This window comes from Callospermophilus lateralis, chromosome 4 (assembly GCF_048772815.1).
Source record: "Callospermophilus lateralis isolate mCalLat2 chromosome 4, mCalLat2.hap1, whole genome shotgun sequence".
NCBI lineage: Eukaryota > Metazoa > Chordata > Mammalia > Rodentia > Sciuridae > Callospermophilus > Callospermophilus lateralis.
The window spans coordinates 5,997,203-6,015,407 of record NC_135308.1 but is presented as its reverse complement, the minus strand read 5'-3'; the positions used below and the strand labels follow the sequence as shown (position 1 = coordinate 6,015,407).

The window sequence follows — 18,205 nt, the reverse complement described above, 5'->3', positions numbered from 1 at the left end:
GTTACCCTGATTCCTGGTCCTGGGGCCACATGTGGCTAAGATAGCTCCTGGCAATCAGCCAGAAGGCATTGTTGTGGGTTGTGACAAAAAAATGGAGCACCTCTAGGATAGGCTCAGAACCCTTTCACCCTCATGGACAGCTCATGTCTCCCATTACTGCCTGTAGGATGGGTGTACACAGGACCTCTCCCAACCCTGCTGACCTTTATCCTGATTGGCTCCTGTACATTATATTAGCTGTGTATGTTTTCTCATTAAACAACATCCTGCTTTGACTGGTCTCCATGACACGTCTGATTGTCCTCTGGGCGAGGGAGGACTGAGTGAGTGGTCAGTTGGCCCTCTCCTTTCTTGGCTTGTCCTGGTGGGGGCATGCTCTCCCCAACTCTCCCGCAGGTCAGGAAGGAATGAGGGCTTAAAACCCCGACACCATTCAGCCTTGGACAGCAGTGGCTCTGTACTGGGTTCCTCTACTGGCCATTTTCAGAAGACCCTTGCAACAAATTATCAATATCTTCTTGGAAATAAAATTAAGCCTATGCCCTAACATGGCCCTCTCCAACACAATAACAATTTTTTTGTTAAACCATTTTCTTCTTGAAAACATTTCTATTCACCTTCCATTATATATTAAAATCCACTATTCTGCCAGGCAATTGTGCCTTTTGCCCATGAGACACTTGTTTGCTGGTTTTCTGGACAGATTCCTATTATTAGAATGCTTCCCATGCACAGGATGGACACAGGGCTATTTATAAGTGAGTGAAGATCCAAGTTATCTTGCAAATTCCCCCTCAGGAGGAGCCATCCCTCATTGATCTCAAACTAGGTGTGGGGAAACAGATTTAATGTAGTCTGGGAAAACCAATCAGCCTGAGAGGGTGTGTTCCCAGCTGAAGACAGGATAGGATCAGTGTCTGTGAAGCCAGGGTGTATCCCTGGAATGTGGCCCTGATGAGATTTACTAACTGATTATCCATATATAAAAGGAAGTCAAGCAGAGGTGGCATGTTCCCAGAGAAGGGGCACTGAAGAGTCCAGAGCTTGGGAGAAGAGCAAGTCCCTGCTCACCTGAGGAACCTGCTGGCTGTCTTCTCCTCCAACTCTTATTTCCTGGTGAGTTCTCCAGACAATGGGATGGGAGCCTCTTTGCTTCACTGTGAGTTAAACCCTCTCTCTCTCTAGGAATTTGTGCCTCACCTCAGCATTATAATCTCTAAATTGTATTGTTTCAACAGGAACTTCTCCACTCTTCCTGCTTTGACAATTAGGGAACCATTTCCATTTGTCTTGAATCTAGGTTATGATCTTAGTTTCCTCTACAATGATTTTGTATCTTGCTATAACCAACAACCAATAACTAGTGGTTATAAATTTAAATGACTCATCATTGAAATGGAAATGAACTCATGTATATCTGTAATCCTTGTCATTTGCAATGTTAAGAAAGGAGAATTGCAAGTTCCAGGCCTTCCTAAATAATGTACCAGGGTCTTCATCAACGTAGTGAGACTCTGACTCAAAAGAAAAATACAAAAATTACTAGGATTGTGGCTCTGCAGTAAGAGTCTGTTGGGTTCAATCTCCAGTACCAAATACCAAATATGAAAAGGCTCTTCTGATTCAAGTGGTAGAGATTTTTTTTTCCATTAGCTGCATTCTTATGGATTAACCAGATTATGAAAATCTTGCAGAGCTGGAGTTTTTGTTGTAATCCAATTTTATCAAATTGTATTTTCCATTTATATCATTGACATAGGTTCATATTGATTTCTCCCTTACTGTGTGTTTAAAGCTGTTCTCGTGTACTATATGCCTGCATTGCTAAAATATAAAAGGCACTAGGGAAGAACCACTCAACTATGTCCAGCATTGGGAAGAGGCATATCTCCAGCATTGGGTAGAGGATTTATCCCATCCTGAACACTGAGAATTATGAGGTCAGGGGTTCATGGTTTAGATTTGAGGTTCAGAAGACTTGCATGAGAGACAATGCATGAAAGTTAGAGGTGAGAGATTGGCTTATGATAACTTTCACCTAATCAGTGATTCAAAGCCTTAAAGGGATTAACTGGGTGGTTACTGAGGGCAGGTAGGGTGTGGCTGAGTTTTGTAAACCACTCAGGGCATGCCTTTGGGTTTATATTTTGTCTCTGGTGATTGAAGTTTTCTCTTGGTGTCTTGACCTGTCCTGACTTCTTTTTAGTTTTCTCTACATTTTTTATAGAGTTGCATTGTATTTGTACACAATGATGGGATTTGTTGCTCCGTATTTGTACATGCACACAGTATACAACATAAAGTGGTCAATATCACTCCCCAGCATTTTCTTAGGCCCCTGCTGCCTCCCTCCCACCCCTTGCTCCTTTCCTCTACTGATCTCCTGTCATTCTTAGGACATCCACAACCACTCTTATTTTCCTCTCTAGCTTCTGCCTGTGAGAGAAAACACAGGACATTTAACTTCCTGAGTTTGACTTATTTCCCTTAACCTACTGGTGTCTAGTTCCATCCGTTTTCCTGCAAATGACAGAGTTTCATTTTTCTTTCTAACTAAAACCCCCCTGTGTAAAGATACCACATTTTCTTTGTGCATTTATCTGTTGATGGACACCGAGGCTGATTCCATAGTTTAGCTATTGTGAATTGTGCTGCCATAAACATGGGTATGCCTGTGTCACCACAGTACAATTACTTAATTCTTCTGCAATCAGGAACCAAATGCATGTTGAAACATGATGGGAGGACTGGGAATTCCCAAGCTGGCATCTCAGTGGTGAGGAATGCCTCAAACCCTACCTTGATAGTGAGGATACAGAGAGACTCCTCCCTGATGTCTTCCTAAGGGACCTGGAAGGAGAGGACAAGTTGTACCAATACCCTTGCTGACATCACATAGCATGTGGATTAGTGTAACTTTGCCCACATGAATGAATAAACCAATTGTTAGTTTCTTCAAAAATGTTCTATAGCTAGGTTGTTGTTTTCTGGAAGTTAAATGTATTTGGACATATGGTGTTAAAAGAGGAAAATTCAATCAAGATAATTGTGTGGACACCATTGCAATATGATCAGTACCCTCACAATAGAAAGAGTTTGGGGAAGAGTTGGGAGCAGGAAGACCATGTAGAGACACAAGGCGACCAGCATGTACAAGGAAGGAACACAGGTCTTAGAAGAAACAAGCCCTGCAGACATGTTGACCTCACACTCCTAGCCTCCAGAATCATGAGAAAATCAATTTGTTTTTAAAGCCGCCCTGTTTTTGTCTTACTGTTATGAAAGTTATGAAACTCTTATGAAATCCCATTCAAACTTGGTGAACTAACACAATATTCTTAGCAGCAGGAGTACTAATCTTTTGAAAATATGGATGAAATTAGAAGGTGATTTTCAACAATTTTGACAAGAAAAATTTTTGTGGATCATGCAATTATGACTTATTTAGAAAAATATATCAGATTCTAAATACTTTGAAAGCCAATGGGAGTCGTGATTCTGAGTTCAGGTATGGATGGCCACTACAGTCAAGGGTTCTCAGATGCAGTTGAAGAAGAGATACAGACAAGCATTCCCCTGCTACAGGGGCTGGAGGACAAATGTGGGAAATAGTGTAATGAAGACCAGATGAGCTTGATGAGTGTGTGTTGAAGTGAGTAAGAATGTAACAAGTTGAGCAGTGATAAGAAAAAGAGGATGAGGTTTGGGAGGTGGGGTCTGTGCACTGGAGGATCCTGGATGGTAGGGTCTGGGAAAGGAGAGTGAACTTGATAAACGTGAAGGAAGACCGTGCCCTGACAGGTAGGGCTTGTGCTCTTTAACAGCAGAGGCACTATCATAGATCAGCTTCAAGGTTGTGTTGGTATCTTCTTTTGCACTGAAGCAAAAGGGAAAAATGTTACTGTTTATTTTCCAGTTGGATAAATTCATTATCTAATGAAGACCATGTAAATCTTTGTTTAGGTCATTTTTTAATTTATGAATTGCCCTTTAATCAACAGGGTTATGATAAGAACCCAATATTGAAAATTTATAATCACATTTAGTAAATTACTGGTGCTTTTTTTGTTTTCTTTTCTGTTTCTTTGTTTTGTTTCTTTGTTTTTGATTGGGATTGAACACAGGGAAATCATGCCATGGAGCTACATTCCCAGCACTTTTTTATTTTTATTTTTCATGTTTGAGAGCAGGGATTGAGCACAGGGGTGCTTAGCCCCTGAGTCCCATCCCCATCCCCAGCCTATTTTGTGGTTTTGGGTTGTTTGTTTGTTTGTTTGTTTGTTTGTTTTGTATTTTGAGACAGAATCTCACTTAGTAGTTTAGAGCCTGGCTGTTTGTGAGGATGGCATTGAACTTTGGTCTTCCTGCCTCAGCCTCCTGGGTGGCTGGTCTTTCAGGTGTGCATCATGCACCTGGATTTTTCTCTTTTTTCAGTGGAGGCACAATAATGTGAGTGAATTTTAGTCTTCATAATAAAAATTGTAATTCCTCCACAAAATTTAGGATATATTGATACATCACTGCACGTGTTTTTCTCTTTTTTCAGTGGAGGCACAATAATGTGAGTGAATTTTAGTCTTAGTAATAAAAATCATAATTCCTCCACAGAATTTGTCATATGTTGATGGATACACTATAATTTATAAATATCTCTCTCATATATATGGATCTACAATTAAAACAGAAATATCATAGCTGCTGATGAATGGATATTGAACAGGATTTCAAAGGTTTCAACCAGCACGTTAGCAAATGACCAGACTAACCAAATAGATTTCATCCTGATCCCAGTCATCATCTATGAGCATCATTTCTGAACATCCTTAATATAAATTAATGTGACCAGCCCTGACACTCCCACTAGGACCCAGTACTTAAGCTGATTTGGATAAATGGAACTATAAGGGCTGGATTGGCAGGATGGTATCATTGATTCCTCAAAATTAAAAGCAACTTGAGTTGATTCATGCTTTCATAATAGAGATCCTGACTTGACTGCTTCTAAATCCAGGAAAAATAAACCTACCTTATGGGTGAGGGAGGGGTGGCAGGGAGTGAGACTCCAAGGGGACACAATTTAACTTACAGAACCTCTGCTAACAAATAAAGCAAAATCAGTGAAATCTGAGAAATTCCACAATGTTTCCCTAGAAGTGGAAACCAAAGTCTGCATGTTGGTTAAAAAAGTGATACTTCTTCAAATTCTAAGAGCATTTTAAAACTCTGGACCCTTTATCGGGCAATTCACATGTGAAAATCAAGGTATTCCATATATATGGAAATGCATATATGGAGGTTTAATTCCTTCATTTTTGTTAGCAATCATGTTCCCATTCTTTTGAATTTTTTTCTTGGAATATGAACAGAGTACTGCACCTATAACTCTTGGGCAATCTGAATTTTCCCAGTGTTAGCACTGCATTTTAGACAAAAGAATGTCTAGGATTTCATGAGAGAGGAGTCAGGATGTCTTCTAAATGTATTGAATATCATGATTTTTCTTCTTCATCCACAGTATTTTCTGCAAATTGTTTGGACTGTGTGTGAGTGAAGAGCAAGATTGCAGAAAGCAAAACCATGGCTAACAATCCATCGGTGGGTGAGCAGTGAATGGCTTTTCTATTGAAATTTTCCCCCTATTGACAGAGATGCCAAGTCTTCAGTGCAAGCAGGAGTTACTCCTGTACCCCACAACTCTGCAGTTGTCACCCTGGGTCAGGAACTCATCAGCAGGCAGCTGATGTCCTTCCTGTTAGGACACCACTATACCATGGTACCATTCCTGGCTGTGTACTTCCAGAAAGAATGGGTCATATTGAATCTGACATTTTGCCTATGACTCCATTTGAAATAATTGCTGATTAATGATGCTACTTATTGAAATGATGTTTGGATTGTAGTGAATTCAGGTGAGGGAAATGAGTGAGGAGTAGAACCTCACAGCCCAACATGGAGGCAGATATTCTAGCACGTAAATTCTGTTGACCCAGTGCCACAGTCATTGAAGTCCTACTGAGAAAAAATAAAAGACCTAGGCTAGAGGAGGCATGAGAAATAATTTCTTTTTGCAATTTTAAACTTAAAGTTTTATGGAATAAATTTCAACTTTTGATAATCCCCCCAAAAAAACCCTAAATTAATCATGATCATTTTTATTCCCAATGTTGTTATAACTTACTAATAAAATATTCCTTCATATTTTGTACTGGAAGTTGTTTATACCAACTTATATTAACTTAATTGATGTTTATCATTAAAATATACTAGTAAATCACATAGTAGATGGAGCAAATTTTTTGAAGAACTGGATACATGAAAACAATAAATTAACAGAGAAATGAGATCAAGATATCAGAGAGATTGAAAAGTAGTCTTTGGAGCTCAAGAGAGAATTGAGGATGAGAGTTGTAGTAGAGGGATGGTTGCTGGGATTCTGCCTCAGAGTCCAAGTCTCAGAGACTTTGCCTTGTGCTGCTCAAATGTCAGTCCTTAACCTTATTCTGACCTACTTGGTCACATTGTGAGAAGAGTGACTCTTCCTACTGACAGCAAGTTACATGCAGTTTGTTCAGTTCTCAAAAATTCTGGAGATTGGTTCAAGAATGTCTGCATTGTTCTGGTTTTAGGGTTATAGTTTAAACATGTTTTGAAGATATAAAGAAATTCATTGGCCTTTTAAACACATTACTAAATATCTTACTGATGAGGGATCTAAGATACCTCTTTGTGCAAATGACTATTTTATATATAATCAATTTCCAAGATGACAAATTAATGTTAAGGTTGGCCTGGTGATAATTCTGGAAAGTTATTTAAATAAATGGGAATTACATTTTAGTTAAAAAGGTTCAAGTGAAAAATTTTATAATAGACTGATTGAAAGTTATTCTTACCAGCCCTAAAATGTTTTTCATGATTCTCTATGATTCCATATTCCTTTACTATAAATTCTATGAATTCAATGTATGTATATTCTGGGTTTCTGAAAGTAAGAATGTTGGGAGCTGAAAATGAATAGGCTGGTGCTTTACACTTTGATCTCCTTCACACTTAGTTTCCCCTCTGCCTCATGCTGTCCTCTCAGTCCTTCTTTTGTGAAATTGATCTCCTTGCTCTTTCTGATCTAGCTTGTCAATACCGTTCTAGGAATTGGTGACCATTGAAGATGTAAGGATAAGTTTCACCCAAGAAGAGTGGGCCATGCTGGACCCATCTCAGAAAATGCTATACCAGTCAGTGATGCTGGAAATCATTAACCATCTGGTATCAGTTGGTGAGTCCATCAATGATATATATGAAAGATGTGAGGGTATACATATTTCTTCAATAACATATCTGGAATAGCCTCTCTCTATTCAATTCCAATCTCTGTCCTGATTTTCCATAGAACTTATAATTACATGTAAGAAAGCTGCTCTTATTTTTTACTTTAATTACAACTTATTTTACACCACACTACAATATGGTCCACACCATAATGTTATGTATTCAGTAAAATTAAATTATTACATAAACTAATATTTATAAATAATTATCTTTATGTGGTCAGTGTGCTGGAGGATTGAATACCAAAACAAGAGAATTCTGCACGTTTTTTGTGATTATTTGGATTCCATTTGAAAGTAATATCTAGTGGAGAGATGAAGTGCCTGGTTCAGCAAGCATTGTTTGAATGTCATCGTGAGCATGGGTGTCCTTCAATTCTCCATACTATGGGAGCTTTCTATCTTTTCTCTGCTAAATAGTTTCTCCCAGTGACTTGGTTCTCTTTATTATTGTTAAGTCATCTTCATGGCCTTGAAACTAATGCACATTTCTTAACAGAAACCCTAAAATCCAATGGCTTTCTTTCACCATGCATAGGGTATCTGTTCTGCAAATCAGATTGGACTTTGTATCTAGAGGAAGGAAAAATCTGTAGATGGGAGAAGGGACAGGGTTGGTCCCAAGCCAGAGTGCTTAAGAAACAGAGACTTTTGTGATTCTACAGAGATGGGTGCCCAGCCAGTGATTGAGCTTGGAAATATTAACTGACATAACTGTGAAATGAATGTGGTTGTCTAAAATATAGTAGGGGATCATGGAACAAAATTTCTCATGTATTGAGATAGCTCATTTTATTTTACACTCAAAATGTTTCCTCTTTATTTATATTTTCATTGAGGGGAAAAACCTGTTAGTGTATTTTTTAGGTCAATTTCCATGTGTTTTTCCAGATTTTCTCCTTTAAATTACATTTTTAAAAACAATTCTATCTTGAAATCTTTTATAATTATCAGTGTTCGATTTTTCCAAGATATATAATGTAGAGAATCAGATGTGACTGCGTTACTCTTATTGTCCTTGATGGAGTCTGCCTGCAAACGGGATATTCTGTCAAGGTATAGATAGGTAACAGCGGACATGCTTGAAAACGAGGTGTCTGTTGTCCTTGGGAGGACTTGCCTGCAAACAGGATGTTCTGCCAAGTGGGCTAGGAGGGCACTGAGAAAAATTTTATTATCTGTTCTTAACAAGATCAGAGCTCGGCATGCCCCAGGCCGAGAGTAGATTAGCCATGAGAAGCGGGTCACTTCTGATTATAAAGTAAAACTTCTGTATTCTATGTTTAATTAGCTGAAAGACCTGATTTATTGCTGTTGGAAGGCTGCCTTCTTTGTTCACAATACTATAAAAAGATTGCTTGTATACAATAAAGGACTTCTTTTCTGCTGCTGCTTTGCTTGCTCTGCTTCTTCTTTCTTTCTCATGCTGACCTGCAAGTGAATTTACTGCAACAATATAATTTTTCTGGATTTAAGCCATAACCTCCATGAAAGTGTCAATGATGAAAAAGACATTCTCGTGAGATTGTTGATTTTTAACTTTGTCTCTCTGAATTTCATGCTAACAATTTGTATTTCAAACTCTTCTAGGAATGGAAAGTGCACATCCAAAACATGAAATGATATGCAGAGAAGTTTTGAAAAGAAAGGACACACCCATCAACATGTCAATGGTAAGTTTCAAGGATGGGAACACTGATTATGTAAGTTAAAGATCTGTCTGTGGAATAAATTAGTAACCGAGTACAATTTCATGGCTGTGATTATGTTGAAAATACCAAATTTCTGTGTCAAAACATCTGTATAGCTTGCATTCTGGGAAAAATAAAAAGACTCCAAATGCACAAGAATTTCTCATGTAGCTATTCCTTGAAATATTGAAGACCATAAAGTTAATTTGAGCCCCTTCAAATTAAATACTAGCAAATGGAAAATACTTGGCTCACCTGTGAATTATCTACAATGTTCATGGAATTAAAAGTAAAAAGATTTACATATTCATGTTATAATGGATTCTTATGTAGAAAAATTAATTTGTAAGTTTATATGGAGACATCATTAAGAAATATTCATCTTCTTTATGAAGCAGAAATCTCATGCTAAAGAGAATTCCTTGGAATGGAAAGTCTTGGAGGAAGAGCTATGTCACAGCCCTGCATGTATTCGACCTTGGTTTACACGCCCAGCAAGGAACCACTGGGAGAACAAACACTGTGGACGATCCCTTGCTGATAATGTGCATCTTGGTGAAAACAAGAAAAATGATTGTGTCTCATGTGAAGGGCAAGAATGTTTGAAAGGACATAGGAATTGTTTAGGACCTAGAAAATGCAACAAGAATGATCCTGCAGAGATACAATATGAACGTCGTCTATGCAGTAAATCCTTTAATCAATCCTCTGATCTAAGCAGACTCATTGAAACTAGAACAGGGGAAAAGAAGCGTAATTTTTCTGAGAAAGTCTTCAGTTACTGCTCTGAGCTTACACAACATGAGAGAACCCAAACAGGTGAGAAACAAAATAAATGCCATGTGTGTGGGAAAGGCTTTAGGAATTCTTACAACCTTAAAATACATGAGAAAGTCCATACTGGAGAGAAACCATACAGATGCCATCGGTGTGAGAAAGCTTTTTGTAAATTATACAGCCTTCAAATGCATGAGAAAATTCACAAGGGAGAGAAACCATACAAATGCCATGTGTGTGGGAAAGCTTTCAGCAAATCAGTTCATGTTAGACGTCATCAGATAATCCACACAGGAGAGAAACCATACCAGTGTCAACTGTGTGGGAAATCCTTTGGGCAATCATGCTACCTTAAAATACATGCAAGAATCCACACTGGAGAGAAACCATATCAATGCCAATTTTGTGGGAAATCCTTTGGCCAATCGTGCTACCTTAAAATACATAAAAGAATCCACACTGGAGAGAAACCATATCAATGTCAATTATGTAAGAAATCCTTTGGTCAAACATGCTACCTTAAACTTCATCAGAGGACACACACTGGAGAGAAACCCTATCAGTGCCACATGTGTGGGAAATCCTTCAGTCAATCGTGTTACCTTAAACCACATCAGAGAATCCACACTGGTGAGAAACCATATAAATGCCATGTATGTGGGAAAGCCTTCAGTCTATCATCTGGCCTTAGACACCATGAGAAAACACATATTGTAGACAAACAATACAAATGTCACCTATGTGGAAAAGCTTTCAGTACATGCTCTGGCCTGAGATACCATGAGAAAACACATACTGGAGAGAAACCATACAAATGCCCTGTGTGTGGGAAAGCCTTCAGTCGATCATCTGGCCTCAGAGTTCATGAGAGAACACACACTGGAGCAAAATAACATGAATACCACCTGTGTGACATACTCCTTGGCCATCAACCATCATCCTGTCATATGTCTCTTTATATTCTGTAGGAGTTGGCAGATTTGGGTGTGTTTGTGTTTGGAAAAATGGAACATAACTCTCTTCTGAGATGGCATGATAAAATACATACTGGAGAGAAACCATACAAATGCCCTGTGTGTTGGAAAGATTTCAGCTGATCAGTTGGCCTAAGAGTTCAAGAGAGAACACACACTGGAGCAAAATAAAATGCATGCCACCTGTGTGGCATAGTCCTTGACCATCACCGTACCATTAAAAAAATCAAAGAAGAGTCACCTTGGAGAGTGGTCACTGGAATGTAGCCTGTGTGGAAAGGCCTCTCTTTAAGGCCCTAACCTTAGAAAACATGAGCCAGCTCAATAAAAAGAAACCTCATGTGTGGCATCTATGTGGGAAAGGCTTCAGTCAATCTTATTGCCTTACTCTGCATGAGAAGATGCACATGAAATCAACTGTGGGAATGTCAGCTGTTTGAGATGTCTTGCCAATGTTCTGCATGTAGGAACCTATGATGGAGACAAAGTTGAATTCTTGTAGCATATATTATAACCTGGTATTACAAGATTTAATAACTAAAATTTTTCTCTATAATTCACATATTTTTGCTCCTACTCATATTTTTTCTACTACCTGCTAGAGGGCTGAGTCTTTGCTTTAATACAACAGAGTTTCTTGTCATTTTTGTACAGATTATTTCACCTAAACAAATGCCCTCTGGTTCTACCCACATGTCTATAACAGTAAGGATTTGTACATTTCAAAATAGGTAGAATAGGGGCTTTGGATGTTCTCACACAATTACATGGTATCACTGAGGAAGTAGATTCACTCAGTGAATAGAGGTGTGAAAATATCAGTTGGTACTCTGCAGTAGGCACAATTATTCTGTCAATCAATAGGTAAAAGAAACAAAGATTGAGGTGGTATGCAAGTTCCCTTCTCTTTATTTACTTTCAATTTACTTTATTTCACACTTAAATTGATTTTATAAATTCAATTCCCTTTGACACAAATGTGGGTGTTATTCCATAGTTTGATCAACTGATTAATTTCCAGATACATTGCAGCTTCCCACTCATATTTCATAGTCCATATTTATTTCCATTTCAATTATGAATCATTTAGATTTATACCACTGGTTACTGGCTGTTGGTAGTATCAGATGTAAAATCATGAAAGAAGAAACTAAAGTCACAAATAGATTCAAGTAAAAGGAAAATGGTTCACTAAGAGTCAAGTCAGAAAGAGTGAAGAAGTCCCTGCAGAAACAATAAAATTTAGAGATCATAAAATGCTGCTCTGATGGCCCAAATGCCCAGAGACAGTTTCTCTCACTGTGAAGCAAGGAGTCTCCCATCCCATTGCCTGGGTAACTCCCTAGGAAAGAAGAGTTGGAGGAGATGGAGAAGACAGCCAGCAGGGTTCCTCGGGTGAGCAGGGACTTGCTCTTCTCCCAGGCTCCGGACTCTTCAGTGCCCCTTCTCTGGGAACATGTGACCTCTGCTGAACTTCCTTTTATTTCGGGTCAATCAGTTTGAAAATCTCATCAGGACCACATTCTAGGGACACAATCTGACTTCACAGACACTGACCCTAACCAGGGCTTCAACTTGGAACACACCCTCTCAGGTTGATTGTATTTTCCAGACTACTCTAAAGTGGTTTTCCACACACAGTTGGAGATTCATAAGGGATGGTTACTCTCAAAATGGGAGGCATTCATTTATAAATAGCCCTGTGTGTGTCCCATGGATGGGAGGCATTCTAATGATAGGAATTTGGCCAGGAATTTGGCAGACAGAGGTCCCATGGGCAAAAGACACAACTGCCTGGCAGAATAGTAGACTTGAAAATGCAATGAAAAATGAATATACAGGAAAGTATTCCAGAAGAAAATGGTGTAACAAAAAAAATATTACTATGATGGAGAGGGCAATAGTATGACATGGGCTAAGTTGTATTTTCAAGACAATATCAAAATTTATTGATAGAGTGTGCTGAAAGTGGCCAACTAGATGTACCCAGTGCACAGCCCCTGCTGCCCAAGGCTGAATGGAAAGCCCAGTTCTGCAGGGATGAGATGAGGTAGGAAGACCAGGGGAAGAGCTCGAGGGCATCTTCAAGGATCAGCAGAAAAGGGAGGAGCAGCAAAGTCAGATTTGAGAACACAAACAGAATGAATGGAAGGGATAGATTCTGGCAGCACTGGAGATGTGTGGTGGCCCCTTGTGGAAGGGGAAGAAGAAGCAGGCTGTGTTCAGCAATTTCCCAGCATGAACTGGAAAGATAATTAGGTACTGAGAAGGAATCAGTATTGGAGACAGATCATCCTTTCCCAGGAGATGTAGAGATTGTAGAGAACCATAGTGAATTTTCAATATATGTTACTATATGGATGATTATTAAATGACAAGTATTCTCCTGTCTAATTGGGACTGGAGATTGAACTTCCCTTTCTGATTACATTAGAGAACCCTCACACAACAGAAGCAACAGAGTCCCTCGCAGCATGTTCTCTAACAACTTAGAGCATGTGAAAACCTGAAGAGACAAGCCAACAGAGGCCTCCATAGGTTACAACCACAGTGAGATGCCCTCAGAATTGCATTAACCAGTGACATGCAATAGAATATAGGAAAGAGTCTATACAAATTAATTGACAGCATATACAGTGCGTTTGCTAATATGGCATGTATTGCATTACTGTAAATCTTTTTTTTTCAAATCACCACTGAGGTTGAACACTTCTTCATATTGAAACTCATTGTATTTGTTTTATATTTATGCTTCTTTTCTTTGCTCCATGAGTTAATTGGCTAATTTAACTTGTACTTGATGTAGTATTAGTGAGAACTTTGTGCTGGACTCTGCCCCAAGCAGGGCAATGTGCCTTTGAATAATCAGGAAGACATCTGTCCTGGACCATGTGTTTTCAAGGCAGCCATCTGTCAATAACACCAACATGAGAACACTCTGCCCTGCTGTCTTCCACCCAAACCCTGAAATTGCTTTCTACTCACCTCCTGGGCCAAAAAAAGTAGAGGGAGTGACTGGCACTGGCACCTGCCAGGCAAATTTAAGGCACTCGGGGCAGAACCCTCTCCTATGTGTGAAGACAGCAGTCCAAAGGCCAGAGGGTGTCTCCCTTAAAGTTGCCAAGGCTGCCTCCAAAAGGCAAGGCATGGGCCAAAGGATCAACTCTCGGGCTCTGGTCAGGTGTCGTGATCTGACCAAACAGCTCTGCCTGCAACTTGCAGCACAGAGAGAGGCCCCAAACTCCAAACTGACCATCAGGACCCCATAGGGACTGACCAGAATGCCTGAAGGAAGCCTCCGTAGGAGCAGTTCCTTCTAAACTCCCCAGGGGACCACTCGGAGACCAGGCTAGGGGGTACCCCAGCTTCTCTAATGTTCAAGGTGAAGTGGACTTGGAAGAATAGTGTGACCCCAAGTGACCAGGAAAATTCCAATCCCAATGCCTAGCACTCCCCTGCCCCCACTCACTGTTGTTTGGGCAGGCAGTTGCCAGGAGAGAAGATCAAAAGAAACCAGAAAGCAAAGAAGAATGAAAGAAAGTGCTGGGCATTGCTCGGATGGGGGTGGGGGTGGTAAACAAGAGGAGGATAACACAGATGTAGAAGAAAACAGGGATCTAATGCAAATGTTGAGACTGAAGAAAGAACAGGAGCAAGAACATAAAAACTCAGAGCAAGGAGCATCCTCTTCTGGCTACAGGCCTTTACAGCCTGCTTTGTCAGGGATGTTGCAACATCGCCATCTAGAGGACTCAATTCCTCCTGCATCTGTTGGATCAAGCTGTCCCTTGTCAAGGAGGGCAATGGGACGTTTTACCACAAGGCATGAAAACCAGGCCTACCATTCCTCAGTATTGTACGTTTGAGGCTTTGGAGCCTTTTTTAAAGGTACGAACCTCATGATTATTCATTGAATGGATGACTTTAAGCCCATTGCTCTGCACCGGACCTAGAATCTATTTTCCAATTAGTCCAACTAGCGCTTAAAGAAATTGGTTTTAAATTCAGCTCCAGAAAAGGCACAAAAACTAGTTCCTTTTCACTTTCTGGGAACCATATTAAGCCCTGCAGACATCTCAATACAGGCTCCAAGAATTTATATAACATCTCCCATTACTTTGAATGAGTTACAAAAGGAGACATAAATTGGCTTAAGTCATTTCCCCAGGTTTCTTCATAGGCTGTACCTCCTCTGTTCCAGTGTTTGGAAGGTGATGCATCCCCTTTGTCTTTAACAAGATTAACTCCTAAAATTATTAACCTTGCAGAAGGTTAATAATCAACTTGCTAACTTGTATCTTAGTTGATGGAATCTGACAAGGACATTATTGCAGGAACCAGGTAACCCTATAGAATGGGTGCTTCTTTCTACCAATGTTTCTTCCAAAATTACCACAAAATTAGATTTTTTTTTGTCTGATGACATCATCTGCACACTAAGACTTTTCAATTATTTTGGCTAGTACCTGATCAACTTGCCTTGATATTAACAGGAGATAAGCCTTCTTTTAAAAAATAATATCCTGTTTCAGGGTGCAATCATGGCTTTTCCAGGAAAATTGGACAATCATTTGCCTCTTTGAAAACCTATCCAAGCTTTAATTGGTAAAACAGTTCACTTTCAAAAACAATTTGTGATGAACCAATCCCTGGAGCTGAACTCATCTTTTCTGATGCCAGTTCTTCTGGTGGCCATTTATAATCTTAACAGGGATGAATACAAAACTTGTACTTATAAGGAACCACCTTATAATAACTAATAACTCACCTCCATTATTAGAGTTATCTCATGGGCTATCAAAGCTAACTTCACAAGCTATAGATATCTTTACTGATAGTGTTTACTGTACCCATCTTATACCCAGATTCCTCATTCCTTTATTAAAGGTAAATCAAAATCAACTTTGGATATATTCCTTTATTCTCTTCAAAGAGTGCTCCAGAAATATACTAATTCACTGTTTACCATTCATATCAGAGCTCATACTGGTTACTGGAAACTATCTCAAAGCTTAATAGCTTAACAGATCAAACCACAGAAAATGTAAACATTACTGATTGGGAATCAGCACCAGAGCTCACGCTCATTTCCATTAGTCCATCCACTCCCTCAAACAGTTGTCTCCTACACTCACTATCCAACAAACTAAACAGATAGAACTTGTAAAAGTTGTGCTCCATTTCTGCCTTTGGGACACTTACAGCCTCCAGGAGTCAATCCACAGTGTTTAAATGCATTATTTTTATGGTGGATGGATGTTACACTCATACCCTGTTTGGTAAATGAAAATATGTACATGTCACTATTGACAGATTTTCTCAGATACTTATGGCTACCCCTATGGTGGAGAAAAAACCTAATTCTGTCCTTTAACATATACTCAAGTGCATTATGGCAGCAGGCATTCCACTTAATGTAAAAATGGACAGTGGTCCAGTTATACTTCCAAAGTTTGCTGAATTCTGTGCACAATGGAATATCCAATATTCTACTGTGATTCCTTGTAACCCTTAGGGAGAAGCCATGCTTGAGAGAGCCAACCAAAATCCTAAGCCTCAAATCACAAAACTCAAAGTGGGGGGAGGGGGAATCCCTTGCTAACTAAAGCAAATCCTCATATTTTAACCAAGATGACCTTAAACACCTTAATTTTTAAAAATTTGATGATGCTAACCATACCCCAATACAGAGACATTGGGAGTCATTAATAGGTCCCTCACAGTTACCCCAAGGGTCTGGAAGCACCCTCAGTCACAGCAATAGCAACCACCAGACTCTTTATTAACCTGAGGGTAAAGTTTTGTTTGTGTCTTTCCAGAAAACGCTATACCAATCAATCTGGGTCCCGGCAAACCTTGTGCAACCCTGGACAGCTGATTCCCTGAGGCACCAACTGACTCTCAAGAGGAGAAAGGGACATCAAATGGCAAAGGAAACAAAACATCCAATCACCTGAGGTGACATCAAAGGGTTGGTCATACAGGCTGAACAGATTGGGAGAAACTCACATCAAAATGTCTCCCAGCTGTCTATACTCTTCATTTGCCCTTTAATTGCTTTCAACATTGAGAGCCCTCAGGCTGTTCCTTTGTGGACCTTCATCCCTCATCCTCCTTTCCTTAACAGATGTAAAAAGAGATAAGCCCTTTCCTCAATTCAGCAGTAAAACTCACCCGTTTACAGATATTGCTCCTCCAGTAGGTTTCTCCAAAGTACCCTGGAACTCCTCCATTGCCTTGCCAGACAAACCTCTTTGTTTTTATTTAGTTTTTACACATAATAATATCACTGAAAGAATTTCCACACATCCTTGTACTACATTTTCTGCAGGATTTTTCTATGAGTGTGTTCTGATGACCCATTTGGACCTTCATTCACGTCGTGATCAAAAGTTTAATGGAATCTGTAAACAGCATTTTGTCCCTATTTGTTCCCAGTGTACCCCTGCACAAGCTTTTGATAACACCACTTTTCCTTGGAATTCTTGTCATGCATGCAGGTCTTCCACTGTTAACTTGGATGCATGCTCCTGGGCTCTGCTTTGAGGTATCAACGTCACTATACACTGGGCGGGTCAACAAACCAATGTTTCAATCCACTCTTATGATGATATGAAATTATATTCTCAAGCTTGTGTCACCTCTCTATCCTTTGACTTGCCACTAATGATTCCTTTAGCTCAACAGGAATACCATATTCTAGCAACAATACCTGCTCTTAATTTCATGTGTTGCAGCCAATAAGTTTAGTACTTTTCTTTATTTAGTACTATTATCTGTCTTCCTATAAACCTGACAGACAATTGAATCAGTCTATGGAAGAAAGTTATATACCTTGGTTACAACGAGGGCTAAAGGGAACAGAAGAAACTCTTGGCCATATCGTGACTGGAATCATTTCTCTTATTACAATGCTAGCTTCTACTGCCTCTGCTGCAATATCCTTAACCCAGACTTTACAGACTGCCCAGATTGTAAACAGCATAACACAACAAATCAGCACCACTTTTGAGAATCAAAAATTAATCAGTCAACAATTACATGCTGCCATCTTGGTTCTCCAGAAAAAAAATGACCTTCAAGAAGAGCAAATCAAAGCTCTACATCAAACTCAAAGACTGCTTTGTGAGATGCATTTTATGAACATTTGTGTGACTCAATTTCTTTGGAGTGATTCTTTACAAAATTACACTAATTTGTCAAATCATATTCATGGACCGTGGGTCAATCATTTTCAATAAAGTCTCCTTAATTTGACTACTCAAATTATAAAAATGAATTCTACTCAAATTAAGATACCTACAGTTCCCATCTTCATCCAAGGGTGGGCTAAACACCTACTTAACCAATGGAAAAAGTTAATTTCATAATTTAATTCCTACAATCTGTTAATATATGGCATACTCAGTATTCTTCTCATGTTAGCCTTGTTTAATTA

At 39.3% G+C, this 18,205-nt stretch overlaps 1 protein-coding gene and 1 long non-coding RNA gene across 2 annotated transcripts; both read left to right on the top strand.

Moving 5' to 3' along the window:
- The first annotated feature begins 7,208 nt into the window (after positions 1-7,208).
- On the top strand, positions 7,209-17,424 carry LOC143396392 (uncharacterized). Its single transcript, XR_013091097.2, has 3 exons — positions 7,209-7,273; positions 8,916-8,998; positions 16,587-17,424. It is a non-coding gene; the product is annotated as an uncharacterized LOC143396392 (long non-coding RNA).
- Positions 9,406-10,890, top strand: LOC143397394 (uncharacterized). The gene is made up of 2 exons (XM_076853446.2): positions 9,406-10,664; positions 10,833-10,890. Exons 1-2 carry the CDS (start codon positions 9,406-9,408, stop codon positions 10,888-10,890), a joined length of 1,317 nt encoding a protein of 438 aa, XP_076709561.2.
- Positions 17,425-18,205: the final 781 nt, after the last annotated feature.